The sequence below is a fragment of the Notamacropus eugenii genome, chromosome 4 (assembly GCF_028372415.1).
Source record: "Notamacropus eugenii isolate mMacEug1 chromosome 4, mMacEug1.pri_v2, whole genome shotgun sequence".
Classification (NCBI taxonomy): Eukaryota; Metazoa; Chordata; class Mammalia; order Diprotodontia; family Macropodidae; genus Notamacropus; species Notamacropus eugenii.
The window spans coordinates 416,986,325-417,008,854 of record NC_092875.1 but is presented as its reverse complement, the minus strand read 5'-3'; the positions used below and the strand labels follow the sequence as shown (position 1 = coordinate 417,008,854).

The window sequence follows — 22,530 nt, the reverse complement described above, 5'->3', positions numbered from 1 at the left end:
CTAGGTTTGGAGGAGGAATGTTTTGTAACTATTTTTTTTTACTATGCCATCTCAGGAATCAATTGCTTTGAGTTAATTCTATCTACTGGCTGACTATTAATAGGAAGCACATTGCTAGGAGCGCCTAAACCATAGCTTTAGGATTAGCCATCCACTGGGTGCCCACAAGTGTTAGGACAGGTTGGAAGGAGTACGCCACGGGAGTGTTACATAACAGTTATGAGGCACGTTTATCTTACACATATAAAACTTAAGTTTTCTTATACAGGAATATAAGCGTCAGATTGACAGACTTGTGAAGGAAATTCAAACTAAAGAGGAAGAACACAAGATGGAAATAAAGAAAGTTAATCTGGATATACAAAAAAAATGTAGGTACCTGAAAATTTTCTATGATTTTTAAACATTCATTACACACTAAATAGGTTTCCCACTCCCCAAAATCTAATTTTTGTACCTTTACTGCCTTAGTAATTTCACCTTTATGTCTAGATGAAACAATACACCACATTTTAAAATGCTATCCATTTCAGCTTTTTAAAAAAACAATTTTAGGATTTTGTGTTTGACATTTCACCTCCCAAGCCAATTAATTTGTATTATGAAACAATATATCATTTAAAAGTTTGTGCTTTGAATTGAAATAGAAAATGTATTTGGATATTTTATATGCCTGCCATTTATAATTTAACAAAGTATTCTCTTTCCAGTAAAGATCCCTTTTGAGTCATATTCCATGCAGTTTGAAAATGGGTAGTGTTGTTATTCAGTGGTTTGAGTCATGACCCTATGGACCTTTTTCCACAGGGTTTTCTTAGAAGAGATACTGGAGTAGTTTGCCTTCCTTCTCCTGGGGCAAACAGAGGTTAGGTGACTTGTCCAAGGTCACACAGCTAGGGCATTTCTGAGGCTGAATTTGAGCTCAGGTCTTCCTGATTCCAAGCCCAGCACTATCCACTGCTCCATCTGGCGGCCTCTACGTTCATATAAAATATTTACTGAATGTAAGCAGAATGTTATATCAGTGTATCAAAGGAAATGAGAGATGTAGTACGTGCTCCATGAGACCTTAAACTATAAGGGTCAGGATATTCCTATGTGTGTGTATGTGTCCATATGCGTGTACACGTTCTTTAGTTGTGATTTATATCCAGTTTAAAGAAAATTCTTCTAGATATCTTTAAGAAGTTTATAATCGCTTGTATGCCAACTGGAAGTAATAATAGTTACCATAGTTACTATGGTGCTTTATCATTACAAAGGGTGTATGCACATTGTCTTATTGTGTCTTCACAACAATCCTGTGAGGGAAACGTGTTATTGAACAGTTCGCTGTTACTAAGATCCAAGGAGCTGCCCCAGATCACACAGATAACGAATGAACAGAAGGCATTCAGTGAGGGCCAACTCTGCACAGAGCCCCGTGCTAGGCGCTGATAACGCAGTCAAACACCATGAGAAATACTGCTTCCAAGGGGCGCACCTTCCGGTGAGGCACCCAGGAGCCACAGGCCAGGGACTGAGGCCTGGCTTTCGGATTCCAAGTCCAGGGCGTTTGGGGCCGCAGCGTTCTGCTACAAGAGTGGCCCCAGTGTAGAGCGTCTGAAGTTAAATCAGCGAGAGTCTGCAGTGATCGCACCCTCGAGGATCACCAATATTGTCGGCGAACTTCAAGGCATTTTACCACATGCAGCGAGTTCTGACACCCAGAAAAGACGGGCTTCACGATGTTCTGTTGGCGGCCCGTTTTACAAAACGCTACATGACGGAGGAGGAAAATGTGAAGGACAAAACCATCCGCGTATCTTTCGTTTTCCTCTCCTCCATCGGGCGGAAATACGTTTGGGGTCTTTGGGAGTCCCTTAAGTCTTGGAGGATGGCACGTGCGCTCCAACCTCGGGAACCCCGCGAAGGGCAGAGCAAGGCAGGCAGGGGGCGCGCTCGGCTCGCGCAGTCCTCCAGGGTGCCGCTGCTCCCCGGCAGCTCCCCGGCTTCCCCTCCGGCCCCTCGGACCGCCGTCCCGGAGGCGGCGGCTTCTTTAGAACCCGGCACTTTAGACCGGCCGATCCCGAGACACGCGGCCCCTACAGGGAGGGCTGAATCCCGGCCCTGCCAGGGGGCCGGACCCCTCGGGCTCCAAGGTTTCCCGACGACGTTGTGGGCGCTTCGCCGTCCCCGGCGGCCCCGGGGGCTTCTCTCGGGGGCTCCCTCCGGAGCCGGCCTGGGTGTCATTTCGTCACTGACTCGGTCTCACCGCTTCTCTAGTGCCCGGACCTGCAGCCGGGAAGACCTGAGTTCAAGTCCAGCCTCGGACCCTTGGTATCTGTGTGACCCCAAGCGAATCCCTTCCCGGCCGGCCGGAGCCGCCGCTGCTTCTTGTGCCTCCGCTTCGTTGTCTGCGAAGCGTGAATCTGCCAACCTTGTTTGCAGGGTTGTCGTGAGGATCGGAGGAGTTAGCATTTATAACGTGTTTGCAAACTATGTAAATGATCGCTCTTGTTACTATCACTGACATTCTGGAGCAAGAATAGGAAAGTGCTTGGGAACCCTGCATCGCTTTTTGGAAACGGATTTATTTTGTTTGAATCATGTTTTGATCTCTTGTGTTTCCTAGACCATAGGTTCAGGTATTTTTAAATCGTATTACTAAAATATCCTCTGGTGTTTGTGTTTTTATTAGTTGAACTAAAGGAAGAAAAACACAAAGAACTGATGGAGAAAAAGGAAATGGAGATTTCAGAGCTGACCGCAAAGTTAAGAGCTCAAGATATGGAAAAGCAGAATGAGATAATCAAACTGCAGATAGAGGTAGTTCTCAGGAAGTCAGATTGAGTTAAAACCTCCAGCATGATGTGTATACATAGCAGAAGCAAACGAGTCCAGAGTTAAATAAGATTGAAAACACAACCCAGAACACTGTGTTTCGGGTATCAGACATTCCCTGTCAACAGTTAAAGGTATCCCTTTGACCTAAAAATTGTGAAAAGGGTTAACAAAAATGTTGTGTTGAATTAAAAAAACTTCTACTGAGCTAGCGAAACAATAGAACAAGTTCCTCAAGGTCTTCTCATTTCTTAATATTTTTTAACTCTCTGGAGCTGAAAACAACCTGAGAGTTCATCAAATGCAACCCCCTTTTACAGATGAGGAAACTGAGGCCCAGAAAAGTTAAATGCTCTGCCTCAAGTCACCTAGCTAATCATTATCTGAGGTGACATTTGGACCCTAATTTTTCCTGACTCCATGGCCAGGGTTCTGGCACTAAGCCTTAGTCGTGTGTCTCTGAAGCATCCTACAGTGAACCACCATTGGGAATGGCAGATGTGTTCACCTGTGGTGTGTTGGCCCTGAGTTAGGTCTAGCTGGGATCCTGACCCGGCAGGGGCCAGTGATGTGGTGACCAGTTCAGGTCAGGCTGGGCCAGTGAGAGGAAGGCTGATCCTATGATACACAGGCAGGACCATAATTAGTACAAACATAAGGGAACAAGCAGATAGCAGAAACCCCTTCATTCCATATCCCCTGCTTTTTACTGTACACCACACTGCCTGTTAATCAAGAATCTCTACACTTATTTTTCTGAACTTGACCCTTAATCTAGGAATCTCCAGCCTTCTGTGAGCACTTATTTGTCCTGGATCTCTTCCCTTGCTAGGCCAGGCTTTCTGGTATAAAGGAGAGAATGTAGCAGAAAGCAGGGGAAAGCTAGCATCCTTCAAGTCCAAAAGAGAGTATTAAACTGATGAAAAATGGACGCTTTGCACTAAATTTTTGGGATTTGAATGAAGCAAACACCTTAAGAAAATTTTTCTTTATGTAATACACTTGTCAAAATACAAGACATTTGCTTATTTGAAAATATTTATAACATCCCTTTAATAAACAATAAATGGTTTTTGGTCTTGTTTGGGAAATCTTACTTTCTTAAGAATAAGAATCATTCCTAAAGAAAACCAAACTCTGAGTAATTATCATGATCATTCTTATTCCTGGAACACAGATGACAACTCTCTCCTCTCTCCTGAGTGCTGGAGAACCAGTACAGGAGGAGAAGTTAGGCTCATACGGGCAGGTCCATTAACCATGACAATGATTGTAATCTGTTTTACTTTGTTACAAGGAAGAGTTCTGTGGTGGAAATGTGTATATCTGATAAAGAATATGATCTAAAAAAACAAGGAATTTTTAAAACTTGTACAAATTTTTAAAGGAACTATTAAAAAGAAGACTTTACATCACAAATTAGATAGTTTAATATATAGAGTAGCTTAATATTATACACAAAAAGTAGGGAAGGGATTGTACCTGTGGTATAGATATAAAAACACTGTAATGAATTATATCATTTTAAATTTGAAATTTTTTTGTATTTGATTCAGCTTAATGCTCAGCTGGCAAGAGTTCAGATGAAATCAGCAAAACCATATCCTGATTCCACTGTTTTGCCTCGGAATATCTATAGAAGGGTACGTGATTTTTTTTTTCTTTCATTATGACTCTTATTGGAGGTCAGTAGCTAAGCAATGATTAAATAATAAGTGGTAAATCTGGCTCCTTTTATAGACCTAGGCAGAACCCTACTTGATAGATATGAATGATGTTGAGCTAGGGTTGGGCTTCATAGCCCATATGCCCAAATATCTTCCAAAACACAGTTACAGATCTTCCATTCAATACTGAGACATCCCCACAAACCCCTAAAAGTCACTTTGTAACCAATCTGTATTAGTCAGAAGCTAAAATATAAATCAAAAGATGAAATGAATCACTGTAACTATGATATGCCAAAATGCATTTCCCAACTCAATTCCATGCAGAGTTGGTGCTCATCATATATTTGTTGAACTATTAACTATCCACAAATCATTTCCATTTCTTCCTCCACCCAGGACCCCCAAATCATGTCAAGGGTAGAATACCCTGTATAACTTGATACAGGCACATGACCAAAGGCTGGTCTCACCTGAGAAAGAGTAAGGGGGTCAGGTCAATATCAGTGTCAGGAGGCAAACTCAAATACATCCCACATCCAATGCAAACCCCAACTCATTTCCCTGTTTGAGTTCTTGGGGGAAGGGGTGAAATAGAAACATTACTGGGACAGACACTGGAATTACTAGGCAGGAGTTTGAGTTTAAGGCAGGTGAGGAACCTCCAGAAGTTTTCTCTTCTGTTTGCCCCATTCTGTTCTCTGTAGTAATTCTGTGCTCATGCTTTGCAGGCTTCTCAAGCCAATGATCCCTCATGTGGCAGGATGGCTTTTGTAAAGGGGGCCTGATCAGGGAAGTTACTATCCTTCCTCGAAAAACTCCTTCCTTACAGTACTTAACCATCTCATGTTCCTTGGGGTAGTGAAGATGTAGTATTCAGGCATCTGAGAAATATCAAGGACATGGTGTTTAAATATGTCACCAAAATGAAAAAACTTAAATTATTCCTTACTCATGATAACTCATAGGGATATTGTGAAGATGTAAAGCTACCCCCAAAAAACTAGAAAGATAAAAGATTCCTACCAGCCTGAAAACATAATGTTCATAACTGTTTATAACATAATGTTTATAACAACCTAGAAGGTGAAAAGTGATGGTCAAATATGTTAGTATTTGTATCTTCATTATCTGAGATTTTTTTTATTATGAAGGGTGCCATTTGTAAGATCTCATTAAGTTGGACATTAGAAAACATTGCACATGAGAATTTGAGGTGACATTACTAAAATGTAAATATATTCATCCTAAGACCACACCCTTCATAGGCCATACACTCTTTAACACATTGTGCTGTGTGGTATCACAAGACCTATATGATTGTCTTGAAAAATTCTAAATGAAGAAGAAAATTGTCCTTTAAAATTTGATACTCATGACAAAGTAGAGCCAGCCTCAGTTTGGAAGACCTGAGTCCAGATCCCACCACTTGCACTAACTAGCTTTGTGACCCTAGTCAAGTCACTAAAGCTCTAAGTATCCCACATGGCAATAAGACCCTAAGAAACAAAGTAGTTGCCATTCTGCTTTGGTAGAGGGAGTTTCACTACAAAAGAGTTTCCCTACAGCAAGGGGGCAGGTAGGTGGTGCAGTGGATGGAACACCAGTGTAGGAGTCAGGAGGACCCAAGTTCAAATGTCACCTCAGACACACTCACTACCTGTGTGACCTTAGGCAAGTCACTTAACTTCAATTGCCTCATCCTGGGTCATCTCCAGTCATCCTGATGAATATCTGGTCACTGGATTCAGATGGCTCTGGAGGAGAAGTGAGGCTGGTGATCTGCACAGCCCTCCCTCACTCAAAAGAAAAAAAAAAGTCAAGTGCAAGTCATGTCATCATTTCTCTGATGGCATGGTCTTCTTAAGCAATGAAGAATGAACACACAAGTACTTCCCTACAGCAAAACCAAACAAATCCCTTCTGCCTCATAGGGTTGCTGTGGATACTGAGGAAAGTGCAAATGCAAACTATCATTCCTATATTGGACTAACAAAATACTTGCTTCTTTGTTTAGAAGCTCCAGCATCTCCAAGAAGAAAAAAACAAGGAAATTGCCATTCTCCGTGATACCATTCGAGATTTAGAGCACCACCTTGCTGCCGTTAGCAAGGATCCTCACCTCAAGCGAAAAAGGCCTTGATCACAACTATGACTCGATGTGCCAGTCAGCCTCTTTACAGTTGCCATAGGTCAGTATCACACAGATAGCTAATTTAACAAACACACATACATAAAGCTTCAACTTTGTTTTATTGAGAGTTTGTTCATCTTTTTTGCAATCGCACACAATTATCAGATTTTCAAGTTCTAGTTGCCATTCTTGCTTATTAGTATTAACCATAAAAGAGTTCAGGTCCATAGAAGTAAATTTACCTACTGAACCATCATTGACTATGGGAATACTTTCTAAGTAACCTGCTAATAAGATGCCAGTCTTCTATTCTTTCATCTCCAGATCTTTCTAAAGAAACACTCTCAGATGTTTAATCAGTTGTGATGTAGGACTAAATAAAGAAAACAGACATTGCAGAAGTTTTATTCCTATATCTAACTCTCCAAAATCAAATAGATGAGTTAAAATACAAAAGTGTACAACAATAAAAAGCTGTTATTTTAAGTAATGTGGTTTCATATACACTTTTTAAAGCAAAGTTAACAGGCACTGTGTTCTTGCACCTTGAACTATGAGGTGTGATTCTTTAATTTCTCAGCTTAGAAAAAGTAGCATTAAAAAGATCTCTAAAGAGAAAAGTAATATAAAACAAGGTAAATGTGTTTTTTTTGTTTTTCTTCCATTCTGACTTGCAAATTTTCCAACAGAAGCCCCTAGGTTATAGTTTCAGCTTCTCTCTTCATTAATGCAAACAGAACACAGGAAGAGAAACAAGAAAGACACATTAACCAGACGCTGCAGTCACCTTTTGGTTGGCACTGACATAATGTGGTTTGGGTCACAGTTTCTTTGGCAGGAAATGCTCATTTTGGAAGCCAATATAGTAGTCACTTGAATGCTTAAAGTTCTGATTTTCAAATCTTTTCACAAATTCAATTCTAATTTAGGATCACTTTTTATTAACTGGGTAGTTTGTGAAATGGACAAATACTAAAACTTTTTTAAAAACAAATTTATTTTCACTACCAACTAGCTGGTAGTGGAATCATGTCCAAACTTGGAGGGGGTTTTTTTTCACATCTAAAAATGTTTAATTTGTAGATCATTTTCAACTTCCTGTCTTAGTTTTTCATTTTCAAACAGTGCCGGCTTCTGTGGGCTCAAGCTGCCGACCAGGATATCAGGCAGCTGGAGGCGAACGTCACTGTCAAGACTCAGTGATGTTTTCCTCCGCCCGTTGCCCCTGTCAGCTGCATGAGGAAGGAAGCGTAGTGCCTTTACACCGTCAGGTGACTGAGTTGCCTAAACGCTCAAATATCAAATGTCGACAGTGGCAGCATCAGCTCTTAGGAGCTGACTCTGACCCTTGGGACAAATTTCAGAGGAGCTGGTTTGCACAGCCAGAAACTTTCTTTCGTCAGAGTTTCTTTCTTGGAACAGAAAGCTCCAAAACCCTGATTTCTGGATTTTCTTGACTCCCTGGGTGATCTTTGTGCCTGTGATGATGAAGGCCTTGCGGAGAGTGAGCATCAACAGCTGTCTCAGAACCTTCTGCTTTCTCATTCTCTGCAGGCTTGTGCCCATGCCTGTGGTGATGCTGGTGATGCTGCTGGTGATGCTGGTGGTGGTGGTGGTGGTGGTGGTCGTGGTGGTCATGGTGATGGTGGTGATGATGGTGGTGGGGGTGAGGCTGAGGGGTTGGAGTTGTTTCTTCCTCAGTTACCAAAGATGCATTCTTACAAAAGCTTTCATCATCTGGAGTCTGAAACAGAGCAGTACCACTAAATAAGCCACTTATCAACAGCTCTATTAAAACATCTCCACTTGACTTAAGAGGAAATAATAATAATAACAGCAATAAGTTGAAGATGATTCAGAGAAATGATCCACCTCTGACACAGCAAATGTACAGTTATTATTCAGTTATCTTTCCCTTATTCCGGTTAGCACACTATTAAAACAGGTTATCACACTGCCCACCATCTAGACAGTAAAACTGCTAAAGTCACGTTATCGTGGCTAGCACTGGTTGTCACTGCTATTACAGAAAAACCCTTGTGTTTATAGTTTACAAAAATGGAAAGATTTCAAAGTATTTTTCACCTGAGTTAATGCCACTACTTTGCATTTCCATACACAGAAGCTGAATATGATGTTATGGATAAAGGCCTCCAGACAGTTAGGCACTGCTATTAGTTGGCCTACATGACTAGGTCAGCAATATGCATGTTGTCCAGAATTGTTTCCAAGGCAAATTAGCCTGTAACTGACACCCAAAATGCTAGCCATACGCTCTGCAAAACAGGTAGTTCTTCATACAATAGGATTGTTTTTAAAGTTGGTTGTTGTTCCTTTTTAACTCTCCCTAACACAATAGCTTCATTGGTAAGTCCAGTGCCAACCAGAGCACTGCCAACCAAAGTTAACAATTTACTAACCTATTTATTTAGGACTCCAAGTTTCATCAAGGCACTGGTGGGTAAGGAAAGGGAGATGAATAGGATGGGGAATCTCAAAGCCTGTTGGTGGAGCAGCTCAAAATCAAGCCTAAATCTAATTTTTTCTCTTCAAAAATCAAATACACTAAAATCAGTTCAGGAAGTCAGAGCATTTCAGGGATGTGTGCTCCAATGCTAGGCCTCACATGTTAAGAGACTTGCACTGAGTTATTAGTATATAACTGCTGGGTAGCAGTTTTTAAAAATCATGCCTTCATTACCACCTGTGTTAATGAAGACCCTGGAAGCATTTGACCTTTATTTATGAACAGTTTGAATAAGTGTTTAAAAGAGTGGAGATCTCTAACCAAAGTAACAGAATGATAGAACAAATTAATCTCTTAAGTAACTTTTCAGAAATTAACTTATTAGAAGTTGTTGCACGTCAAATTGGCACTGTACACACATACATGCTCAGATGTATATGTGTAGACATGTACATGTATATATCTGTATCTATGCATATATAGATAGATATAGATATATTCTTCTCTTTCACTATCTTCTCTTTAAGGAATTCCTAAGGTTTCTCCAGCATTAAAATTAGGCTTTCATTACTTCTGTAAGACATTTTGTAATTAGGCTATTTCTAGAAGGCAGGATTGTAAATTTAAATCTGGAAGGGACCTTCCATGTGGCTGTCATGCTCAGGTGCAGATCCAGGTGATCCCAAAGCACCAAAGGAGGAAATCAGAAAGATGTGAAAGAGATGACTAAAGTCAGGAACCTTTTTGTGCCTCAACATGAATCACATAAAACAGCATGATTCCTCTCAATTCCATAAGTACATTTTGAATACCTACTATGTGCAGAGCCTTATAGCAAAGCACCAGATATAGAGAGAAAATTCTAATTAGGTACTGGAAGCTGCATTTGCTCTTTAGATCCAGTGGGCACCATGGTCAAGTATCATGATAATCAGTTCTACTATTAGGAGAAAGATTCCAGGTAAATCACTAATAGTCTAGTATCTCGCTATCTGGGGACCCCCACACTCAATTTATATCTTAATAAGTTTTTATGGAAATGCAAATCCCTTAGACAGAAAATGCTTTGAAGTTCTCCCATGAAATATAAATTATAAGCAAAACAATTTTCTGTCGGTAACAGCAATGCCAGCTAGTGTCAATAATGGGAACATAACTTGGGTATTGGCAGTCTAGATGGCATCATGCATGGCTGTTAAAACTTTTTCAAAAATGGACCTAGCATAATGAAAAATGGATTGAAGTTTTAATAATTTTGTTGTAAAGTATTTTGATGTTGATTAGCTTAGTCACAAAACACCAACTTTATTAAACATCCCCTAGAATTATTTCCTTTCCCCCTAGACTTAATTAAATGAAAATACCATGTATGCGCAGTTTCCGCAGGTTTTTTCACAGTAAGCAATTTTAATGGCTTCTTCCACATATGAGAAAATCAGAAAGGAATAAGGCAAACCAAGATGATACACAAGACGGCCACATCTAAACAAAGACAAAATACAAAGATCATATCATATCATCATTTAAAAAAAAAATGTAACCATGCTGAATTCTTAAAACATTATCGTCTATCCTGGAACCTCATCCTAATACTGTGGGCCATACTGTGAATGCACTTTGAACAACAAATTTCCTTGGGTGGAATACAAAGGGGAGATCTGCCTCAACTGAATGACATGTTATAGTAGTTTATAATAAGCAGGAATATAGCATTTTAAAAGTTTACTAACTTTTTTAACTTGAAATTATGTCACCAGAGTCAAGCGAGATATTTGTAAATAGGTTTTGTAACAGAGTTACAATTAATTATGTTTTTCGTAACATAGGTTTTATAACATAGTTAAAATAAGTTTTGTAACATAGTTAAAATTTGCCCGAGCCTGCGCTGCTTTCTTCTATACTGTACTTATTCACTAGAAGAGGCATTCGTCCCTTATGCCAAACATTACAACAGATACTAGGATGAGAAATGTCAGGACAACACAAAGATTTCCAAATTCTAGTCAACAGTGGCTTGTTTCAAATAATGGTGGATATAAAAAAAAATTGGGGGGAACAATCAAATAATTAGGGTTCTAAATCTTGGAGTTCCTTGAAACTGGCGTTAGTAAGCCCAGTGGGCTTCCTTCTAAGCAGGTGGAATGTCAGAATTACGTCACACTATCATCATTTTGCTTCCACCCTCTAAGGAGAATTTGGAAGTATCAGATCAGACTAGCGCAGGACAAGCCTTGAGAAACCTCCTTTACCCTTGATCAGGTCTATCTGGAGGCATCCTAAATAGGGAGGTAACATTCAGGATGGCTGGAGAAGAGACACTGGTTTGTTTAGGAGTCCCCTACACCAGCAGGGTTAAACTTGAATAGAAATGGGGGCCACTGAACCATATGTAAGGATCTCTGTGGGCCACACACAGACTTAGAAGATCATGTAAGTAACATTATATATGTTTTATTGTACTTCTACTTATCTTACTAAATATTTTCCAATTACAGTTAATCTCGTTCAGGAGCATTACATCCACTGCTGCTTATCTGATACCCCTGCCCTGTACCATTTGTCCACATAGAGCAAAAATTCTAAGAAGGCAACCCTGGAACTAATTGCCTAGTCCTGGTCCCAGAAGAGTCCCAACCATATTGGTCCAATATTCAGGGGATATTAAAATATGATATCCCACAGGTTGGCATATCTGTGCCCATGCCTTCCCCGGGGAACAGTGGCTGGTACAGAAATAAGAAGATGAAAGATTGGGGACTTTAGTGCATCACCCCAAAATGCCTAACTTAGAATAACTCAGGCCCCAACATAGTTTTGTCCACTCTGCTTGACCATCTAAAATAAAGCACAATGCTAATTCTAAATGATTCCAAACATCAAATATTTCCATTGAGGTTCCCAAAAAAATATAAATGCCTTATTCTTTCATGAAGCATAGTTACAACCCTAAAGAGTAGATTAATGCAAATTCAATGGGGATAGTATGAATAAAACATGCTCCAGAATTCAGAAATTTAGATAATTCTTATAATAAATAAGATCAGGCCTTTAGGATCCTAAAGGCCATAGGATCATAGAGTTAGAGCTGAAAGGGCTCGTAAGAGTCCAACCCCCTCATTTTACAGAAGAGAAAACTGAGGTCCAGTGAGGTTAAGTGACTTGTCCAGTCACAGGGGTGTAGGACATATATATCCAAACCTCAGTCTACCTGACTCCAAGCCTAGCATCCTGTCTACCGTGACATGGTGCCTCCAACTTTGACTATGTTATTCCTCCTTGGGTGAAAGGAACCCCCACATCACTTTGAGGAGAACTGCATATGATACAGAAGTTGATCCTTCTTAATAATATTCTAATATGGAAACATAAAATACAAGTTTTTTTGCACTATTTACTGAAGTCAGTTGTGCTTATTTCCATGTGTGCCAGAAAGGCAAAATATTCTAATATTAAGTGTTTTGCTTATTCAGAAGGAAAAATGTAAACATAAAACCAAAACACAATGATGACCTTCTTTTGATGTAAATTTTGTTTTGTAATAAAGCAAAAATATTTTTTATAAATATATAAATTTAAAACATCAGGTTTCTTTCATTCAACTCTGAGGTTCTATATATAGGAACACACCTGTCATATATGAGAAAGTCATCCTTGTTGCCATTTAATGTGGTCCAGACATCTTTTTGATTTTCTTCTTGTTGGTAAACAGTAATATTCTCTGAAATCTTCTCTTTTAGCTCTCTGAAATTTAACTGAGATGGATTTCCTTGATGGTTGACAACAATGTATGAGATATCAGAAAATCCTTCTGTTTCCAATTTTATTCGCAGGTCTTCCAATCTAAAATGTTTGGGAAGAAAAAATTTCTCATTTTATTTAAGTAATAGATATATTCCTATGTGTTATGAATCAGCAGCCTCCCGGCAGCCCCCTTTCTCTTCTCATTCCTCACTTCCTCTTTTTTCCCTATCTTTGTGTCTCCCTTCCTTTTTCTTCTATCTTTCTTCCTCTTTCTATTTCTCCATCCCACAACTTCTGGCCTAAAGTAACCCAGTCTGAATTGAGGGCAAGAAAGAACATCAGCACTAGTGCCAGGGAGCACCCAAGCCAGCTGTGTGATTGGTAAAGAGTAGACCACCTGGCTTTTGGGGAACAGAAAGTGCCAATCCAAACATGCTCACATTGCAGGTTTGGAGATTGCAGAAAAGGTTGTTGTAGTGAGGGTGATGAAACAGAACTAGAGGAGCCCGGAGATGTTGATGTCAACTATAATGGAATAGGAATGCCAGTATCACAATTAGATCTGGGAGAGATACTGAGTCCTACTAGCCTTAAGCTGCCAACCCTGAACCGTGTGAACATGGAATGTGGGAAGGAAGGCATGGGTCAAAAATACAAATGATTTGCGTGTATTTAGGACAAGGCAGTTTTACATAACCTCACTTAACCTCACATCAGCCCTGCTGGAATAGGCAATGCAAGTAATATTGTGCCCATTTTACAGATGATGAAACTCAGAGGCGTTAAGCAATTCACTTGAGGCATACAGTTATTGACTGAAAGACCTGGTTCTCAAACGCTGGTATCTGTGTTCTCACTGCAAGGGTTAGAGAGGGGAAACAGGTCCTCTTCAGTGACAGTTGGAAATCAGTGATTGTGAAAACATCAGTTTTGCTTCAGAGTCAGTAAGTCCAGTGACATGTGATTGTTCACAGATACTCTGATCACTGATGGAATATAGGTATGGAGGAGTGAAGGTCTTGGCAAATACCACTGATGCATAGCCCATTTAAACATAATTCACTTTTGGCTGTGCCAAATGTAGAATCCAAGTTGCTAGAAGTTTTAAAAATGTAACTATTCTGAATGTTTTTGAGGAAAGACACATTTTCATCACATTCATGTCATGCCTATCTTCCTACAGGTGCTGGGCACAGTGCTCTGTATGTAGTGGGTGCCCAATAAATGTTTGTTGAATAAATTACAATTTCTCCTTAGCCATATTTTCCACTTTCCCTGTGAATCTGATCACCCTAAGGAAGCCAGAACCACCTTTTCTTCCCTGAATTTCTCAAAACTTACACATATATGTGTATATATGTGTGTGTTTGTATGCATATGTGTGTGTATTTGGTGGAGTTGTTGCTCAATGGCAGAAATAGTTACCAGTCTTTCAGGGATAAATGCTGTCGCATTCACCTTTTCTAGGGACTGAAGCTAGTGCTGACATTCGCCTAGGATACTCTCTTTGTGAAAATGCACAGAATTTAGAATTGGAAAGTACATTAGAGATCATATCTAGTCTAACTTCTTCATTTTACAGAAGAGGAGATGGAGTCCCAAAGAAGTAGCAGAGCCAGATTTGACTCATGTTCTCTAATTCCAAATCCAATATTCTTTCCATTATACTTCAAGCACATTCCAAAACAACTGTAATTTGATCAACAGTCTGTGAAAAAGATACATATTCACTAAACCACCAAACATTTAATAGCCTGATTTCTATTTAAAGAAGTTTTTTTTATGGTTATTTGTTTTTAAATCAGTGAATTTTGGGATAAAGATGTCTATAAAGATGTCTGGCATCAGTTCTACACAAGTGGTGCTCAGTTAAGTTTTAGATATAATTAATACGCTTTTAAAAATACAGCTTTCCCCTTTTTAGAAAGAATCAACGAACATTTATTAGGTGTCAGTGTAAAAATCACAAATACCTTTCCCGTCAGTTAGAATGTAAGGCTCATTGAGGACAGTCAGTTTATATTTTGTCTGTCTCCAATGCATTTACTAAGGATGATCAAGTGGACATTAATAGCTCCCAATCATATAACTACCTTCCCATCTTTACAAATATATGAGAATAATTGACCATAAAAATTAGTAAATAAAGAAATAAGACAGATAAAGGTTTTAGATGACAAAAATTGATAATTATATATATATGTGCATATATATATACACACATACATACATACATACATACATACATATATCAAGAATACCCTAGATAAAAATATGAGAAGGCATGAGGTAAGCTTTTGTAAACACTTTTCTCCACCACATAGTCATACCAACATAAAATTGGCTTAAAGGCATTTTGGTTTTGTCTTCATATCCCAGCACCTAGAACAGTACCTGGCACATAGTAGGCACTCAATATAAATCAGTACTTATGGAATAAAAGGTGCCAAGAATATGTGATCCTGCTTTGTTGATCAGTGAATAAGAAATCTAGATTGAATTCACTTCATAGATATTAAAGGTGAAATTCCAACACAGAATTTTTCATGCATATGTTGAGAGCATGCAAATACTTCTTAATAAATGCTACCACTGAGGTAACTATGTTTAATAATTAATACTATCAAGTGAGTGATAAAACAGGGAGACATATTCTTCCCAATGGCACAGCCCACAGTCATGGAGGACATCCTATTCAAAGATGCAGTGGAAGAGGAGTCCTCTACAAATATTGAGGTCCTTCAAAGAGTCTTATTTTCAGATGAAACGGGCAATTGAATCAAGCTCCAGAACACTATATATAGAACTGCCTCATTTTGAGTTATGATTAATCAAAAGGGATGACAGCAATCAATAGAGGAAAAAAACTAAACGATGAAAAATGACTATTATCCAGACTATGAGATCCATTTGGATGGCAGTATATGTGTGTATACATATACATATATATGCACACACATGCGTATATGTACATAAATACTAGTGACTGATAACTGACAATGAATTGACAGAAGAAATAGAGCAACCTGAATCAATCTGTGATTTTTAAGGATCCTAAGCCATCCCTGGCACAAAAATCCAAGATGTTAAACAAACATGATCTCTGGGTGGCACTTTGTGATTGTGAATCTCAGCATACCATGATTTCCAAAGAACAAAAATTAATCCCAGGGTCAAGGAAAAAATATATGATGGACATAAATAGGTTTCCACATATTTCCAATGATACCCTATACACAAAAAGTGGCATAAAGAAATATTCAAGAAATGAGTTTTTAGAAAAGCAGGTAGGCTGTCTTCCATGGATGTAGATCAAGGGATAAAATGTGGATAAACCAAGAGCTGCACTGGTACCCACAAAATGTAAGAAGACCTAAAAGCAGGTCTCCAGCCCAGTAGGCAATCCTTTGTAAAGGACTCACTGAAAACCTGGACAAGAGTGCTACCAGATGAGAAGGCATCCCCTATATAACCTATATATATTGCTTACCATTTTAGGAAATGGGGAAGGGATGGAGGAAAGGAGAAAAATCTGGAACTCAAAATCTTGTAAAAACGCTAGAAATAGTCTTTACATATAATTGGAAAAAAGTATAATAAAAAATAAGAAGATATACATGTGATATGATCAACAGTACTAGGGTTAAAATACCCACTTTGATACTATCAGAGTTCCAAAAAAAACTTGCAAAGCTTTCAACATAAATTTAATATATTTTATATTATATTTATTATATATTACTTTATATTTAATATATTTTTATTACAATTGTTTATTTTCTTATATTCAATATAACAAAATATAAATTCAATATAAAGCTATTCAAATAAAAGACATAGTTCCTGCCTTTAAGAAACTTAGAATCAAGAATCCTAAATGCACCAACACAGGGAACTACAATACATAATCATTTTATGACATGCATCAGACAGATGACAAATAAAATGTTTTGTGGAAGTGCGGGGCATAAATGAAAAACCTTAAAAGCATCTTACCTGGAGGCCTGCAGAAGGCACAAGTATCAGCTGGCTTGGAGAAGAGCAACCACGGTCACTCTACCCAGGGAGTTCAGCATTGGATCTTCATCTCCTATGTGCCATTTTGGAGCTTCTCTGCACTGGATGCTTTGCGCCTGGCTCTCTGTTCCTCCAAAGGGGAGGAGACAGAGAGCCAGGGCAAGCCCCAGGCCTCTCCACATTGTGGAGGTTTTCCTAGAAATAAGGAAACTGTTGTATAGTATCAATGATGAATCACTGACATTTGTATAGCATCTTAAAGTTTTCAAAGGGCTGAGCATTCATGATGAGTGAAGGAATGAATGAGTTTATTAGCATTTAATAAGTGACAAGCACTGCTACGATCTGAGGAGATGTGATCTCATTTCGTCTTCAGAATTACAAGGTGAAGCAAATGGTACAATTATTAGTGTTCCCATTTTACATGTGAGGAAATTGAGACCCAGAAAGATCGGAACTCAAGGTCATAGTGCTAGTGTCAAGGGCAGAGTTTAAACCCAGGACTCTTCGGACTCCAGTCCAGCACTAGAGACACTACACCAGGATACAAATGTGTGCTCTCCCTGTAGGGCTCTAAAATACCAAATACAACTGAAGTTAGCACAAAGCTTCACTTCCAAGGATTATACTCCTGGCAAGTAACTAAAATTTAACGCTTGGGACTCAGATCCTACCTACTATAATGTCTTTGAGACTGTATTGGGCTATACTTACATTGTAAGTCAGCTCAGCCATATCCATCTTAACAGCTAAATGACTGTGGCCCAGAAGAAAAAGGAAAAGCAAAGAACAAAAAGTTCTGCTCAGTATAGAGTCATAACTAGAAAATTTTGGGTAGCCATAGGAAATAGCACCAAATGGGGGTGGGAGGGACAAGGCAGGAAGAATAACCAGCAAATCTCAGGACACCTCAATGAAGTCCTGGGGCTTCAGAGGCTATGGGAGGGAGAGTTCTCCTGGGATACAGCCTCCTGCGGAGGAAGCAACTAAGCTTCTTATTTTAACTAATTATCCTAATTAGGTACTAGGCTCTGATGTTTCTACATTGTTTTAGGATTACAAGCACTTCTAAATTTGCCCTCTAAATTTTAGGACCCTTAGGCTGGCTCTATCCTAGTTTAAACTCTGGTCTAATACCTCTATAAACTCAGGTATTTGTTTAGTATAAAGTTGATATTCTAGCAAATAAATCATGTTATTTGACTAGTTTTTTTTTAAATAAAATCTTATTTGAGTCTGCCTGCTCAACATAGATTGTTGCTTTCATTCCTCTCTTAACAGGGAATTTTAACTTGGATCCCTCTGGTAGTCTGATGAAGCCAATGGTTTAAAATTCTTAAAATAAAGCAAAGAGAATTATGGAGGATTTAATTATTTTGAAAATGTAATTCCCATCATTCAAATTTAAGGAATCACTGAAATCTATCCATGGACTTCAGACTAAAAATACCCTCTCTATGGGGACTGAAAAAAGGACCCAGACATTTGGAGGATTAATCAAAATGACTGGCCTTAAAACAGCCAAGACAGCCAAGAAAAGCCTCACCAAATGAAGAAGGCTAGCTTTAGAATCATTGTATGGGTTTCTTTATCTCCTAAAGCCTCCCTATTTTGCCTCCCCTTCTTGAAAGTCTGTTCTGTTTGCCTAAAGTTCACTGCCCTTAGATTCCTAAAGGCAGCTCATCCCAAGATAAACATGGCCCCGGAAGCCTAAGTTCACTTGGGAAATCCGTGGGTAATAATTATTACATAAATTATGTACATGGTGCTTTAAGGTATTTTACATGCTTTCATCAAAACAACATTATGAGGTAGGTAAATGCAAATATTATTCTCTCCACATTGAGGATGAGGAAACAGGCTCAGAGAAGAAATTACTTATCCAAGGGCATCCGGCTATCATCAAAGTAACTTCTCAAGCCACAGGAACATATATTTTACCTGGGATATTCTCCCTGGGCTTCAGAAGTTTAAAGTTTTAGGGGATCAACCGCCTCTACTGAGAAAATAAGGGGTACATGAGATCAGGACTAGCATACGTGCTTGCCAGGTACTGCTCTCTGAGTGGAGAGGCAACTGATAAATCACTATAAAATGAAATGCTATTTTACAGACAAATATGTAGCCAAACTACTAAAACACAAGTGAAGCTGGCTTAAACCCAGGAGTATATAGGTAAAGGATGAGGTCAGAATTCCGAACCCAGGGTGCTCTTGTGTTTTATGGCAGTCCCAGAACCAATCAAAAGAACATTTTTTTGAATTGTTAAAAAATCAAAACTTAGTAAGAAAATTATTCGCAATGATGAAACGGCCTTTGGTGGGAGACTAAGAGAGGCGTAGTGTCAAGGCAATGCATTATCCAATAAATTAACAAAACAAGCTCCTGATCCTGGAGAACAAGGTGACACTGCTTTAAGTTAGCCTGCTTTGCTGCACGTAGCTGAAGATTTTATTGTATAGTAGCTCCTACTAGGAATCTATGCTAAGATTCATCTGGATCCTTGTATGCCCTTCTGTTGAGGAGAATCAAAGTGTTTGAACATGACATTACTTTACTCTTCAAAAACAGGATAAAATTCTATCTATGTAGGCAAGTGTAACATGTGTAACTGGTCTTATGGCCATTTCCAGATGCATAATTCTGTAAAATAATTCTGAAGCTCCCTCTGGTGTTCTCTGAGTGAAAAACAAAAGATTTCAGGACTATACCTACTTAAATTTTCCTAGGATACTCCTTAATGATATTGTAATTCAAAATAGTTTTCGTAGACAAATTACTTGTAAAAACTTTGGCAACTTTAATCTGACAGCTTTAATTCCACTTTTAAAAGACTTTTAATTTATAACTAGAAAGGCTAAAATACTCCTGCTTTACTGACTACTTTTCTCTTGAGTTTTAACTATTTGAAAGTAGTGTTAGCACTGTATACTTTTGCCCTTTAATAGTGAGTTCCCGGCAAAAACAAGTGGACATATAAACAGAGCCAATGCTATGGACTCTCCCAAAAGGAAAAGTCGTAGAACCTTATGCTCTACAATCATGAAACAATTCTGTCTCCTGCCTACTTGCCTTAAGGGCATTTTGTATGTAACATATGATAGCTCAGCAGGTAGAATTCTGGACTTGGAATCCAAAAGACCTTGAAGCACCGAGTCACTGCTAGCTATTAATTTACGGGCATAGCCTTTTGATACTCCCTATTATGGACAATAAATATTCTCTAAAATGATTTGTATTTTCAACCTTACGTGACCCAAATGAACTGACAGTATAGGTGGCTGGGTTGATCGTCTACATGTTAATTATTATTATTAAAGCACATCCACTGCAACCTTCCCAAAGCGCTTTTCAAAGCTTTCCTACAAAGCATGTGTGGGAAACGCCTCCTTACACAAGGAAAACGATACGGAAAAGCTTCATCCTCCTCCACTTGGCATTCTCAACTTTTCTACCCCATAACTTTCCCAGAAAGTTCCCTCCTGGAAAAGAGGAAAACAGCATCCAGGCGGGGCCGGGCCGCCCCCTCCGCCCAGTTTGTGCAGGAATCGTAACCCTTGGTGGCTTAAGTTCCAGGACTTCGTTGAGGCACTGCTTGCCAGCTCGGTCCTGAGTCGCCTTGGGGCTAGCGTCCGTGCAGCGCCTCAGAAAGGGAAAGTGCCACGCCTTGAGGGGCTGATCCAGTCGGTGGCATTTAGTAGCTGCTAACTTTCTATGGCTAAGTGGCCACTGGTGAGCTCTCCAACTCCCTCCTCGGCCCTTTCACCCCTTGCAGAGCAAACAGTAAACTTGCAGGCATGGATGTTTAGAGCTGCCCTCTAAATGCTGCCAAAACTGCACCCTGCTTTATTTTTAGGGAACCTGTCCCTGTTGTCATCTCAAAGCTCCTCGATCTCTAGCCTTGAGATTTACTGGAAAACATTTTCAGAAAAACCAGAAACCATCACCTTGAGATTTGCCCCTTATCTATGCCCCGACCGCACCCCAACACCAGACAGACGTTTTCTTACCCCCATTTATTAACGGCGTTTCTTTCCACAAACTACCTTTATGTGGTGTGCGCATAATATGTTTGCAGATGTGTGAACGTGCATGCATTGTGAGTCTGTATAATGTATGTACATGTAACTATGCATGCATTGTGTCTTTGAGTGGCATGTCAGGAAGAAAGAAACGAAAAGAAGTTTGCCAAGTTCAGAAGTGCTGCCGATTGAGGAAGAGCTGAGTGCCCACTTACGCTCCCTCCGCGGCGCTCTGCCCGGCTCTGCCCAGGTGTGCAGCTGCCACTGACTCCTCGCCCCAGCGCTCCCAGTCCGCGCCCGTCCTCCCCGGCGCTATTTATATCCCGCTTGTTTATTTCGCCTGCCCAGCTGCGGTCCAGAGTTCAGGGCTCCCAGTCCGACGTGACCTTGCAAGCGAAGCAGCTCACTCGGGACCTTCTGTGACTAACGTGACTGACGGTAGCGAGTGTTCCGTGCACAGCAACGGAGGGAGTGAGGGGCATGGGCGAAATAATAATATAACTTATTTTTTAAAATTTCCCCCTCCCCAGTGGATTGGATTTAATGGTACAGTCGGGGGGCGGGAGGAAGAGTAAGGCGGTCCTTCGAGTCACATTCTTTCCAAGGCTATAAAGAGGAGTGCTGAGCCAGCAAGCTGTGGTTTTGGGGCGGGGTGGGGGAGCTCTGCGTTTTGTCTGTTGAGCTGTGTGTGTGTGTGTGTGTGTGTGTGTGTGTGTGTGTACGTGTGTGCGCATGTGTGTGTCAGTGTCCTTCACCTGTTGATCTTTCGAGTCCTATGGAACTAGGACCGGACCGTGTGTTTGTTTGCTGCGGGAATGGAGAAGGGGAGCGGTGAATTTATTATTTCAAGTTGTAAAAGGAGTCTGTTGGTTTTTTCTTGCATCATTTCGGTGCATTCAGGGCCCAACTCCGGAGGAGCCTCCCAGGATCCCTCCTTCTTTACTTTAGAATTTCAATTCTATTAAAACAGACAGACACCTTCTGTGTTCAGAGCCCTGGAAACAAGACATCTCAGAGAGACAGTCTCGGCCCTCGTGAAGAGCACATAGAGACATAGTCTATATACTTAATACTTGCATGCATCCTGAATCTCACCAATGTGAGTACTCCCCCGGGAAGTGCAGATTAAGCCATCTAACCTCTAATTCTGGAGGATTCTTGCCCACGGTCCCTCCATAACTTCTCCTAGAGGAGTGCTCCAAAGTGCTATAAGCCTTTTTAGGGTCTTTTAAGATGCGGGTAGAGGAAGGAAACTGGACCAGTGCAGCATACAAGCTATCCCTGTTATTCATAGCCCTTCACAAATAACCAGCCAACCTTCATCAGTAATTGGTGCGCAGGGTGAAAATACATGATTACAGCAGGGAAGCATAACAGTGCCACAAGAAATCTCAGGGAAGGAAAGTTGGCACTGATTTACTTAGGAGGAGAAGAGGGATTGGTCTGGAGGAGGTGCCCTATGAATTGAGCTTTGTGGAATGGGTAAAGCCTGAAAAGTGAAGGAGCCTCACAGGCATAGGGAACAGTCTGAGAAAAGCCATCACCCTGTAAGGGAATACCCTAGGATTGTATGGTGGAGACAATTCATTTTGACTGGATCATAAATTATGTGAAAGGTAAATAAAACTGGAAAGGTAAGGGAATATCAGATTGGGAGGT

The 22,530-nt window shown here is 39.9% G+C and overlaps 2 protein-coding genes across 5 annotated transcripts in view; one reads left to right on the top strand and one right to left on the bottom strand.

The window, feature by feature from the left end:
• Positions 1-7,018, top strand: part of CCDC152 (coiled-coil domain containing 152) — a 62,922-nt gene extending 55,904 nt beyond the window's left edge. For 3 of the 4 annotated variants that reach the window (XM_072605719.1, XM_072605722.1, XM_072605720.1), the window contains 4 exons: positions 269-371; positions 2,681-2,808; positions 4,380-4,466; positions 6,508-6,884. In XM_072605719.1, the coding sequence (XP_072461820.1) occupies positions 269-371; positions 2,681-2,808; positions 4,380-4,466; positions 6,508-6,633 (444 nt within the window). In that variant the 3' untranslated portion in view covers positions 6,634-6,884. Of the gene's footprint in view, positions 1-268; positions 372-2,680; positions 2,809-4,379; positions 4,467-6,507 lie in introns of all 4 variants that reach the window. The other variant, XM_072605723.1, reaches the window with a different exon arrangement.
• SELENOP (selenoprotein P) lies at positions 6,725-21,449 on the bottom strand. The gene is made up of 5 exons (XM_072605718.1): positions 21,087-21,449; positions 16,829-17,044; positions 12,719-12,931; positions 10,456-10,573; positions 6,725-8,368 (listed from the first exon to the last, which is right to left on the bottom strand). The coding sequence occupies exons 2-5, from the start codon at positions 17,029-17,031 to the stop codon at positions 7,985-7,987; spliced, it is 918 nt and encodes a 305-aa protein (XP_072461819.1). The 5' UTR covers positions 17,032-17,044; positions 21,087-21,449; the 3' UTR covers positions 6,725-7,984.
• Positions 21,450-22,530: the final 1,081 nt, after the last annotated feature.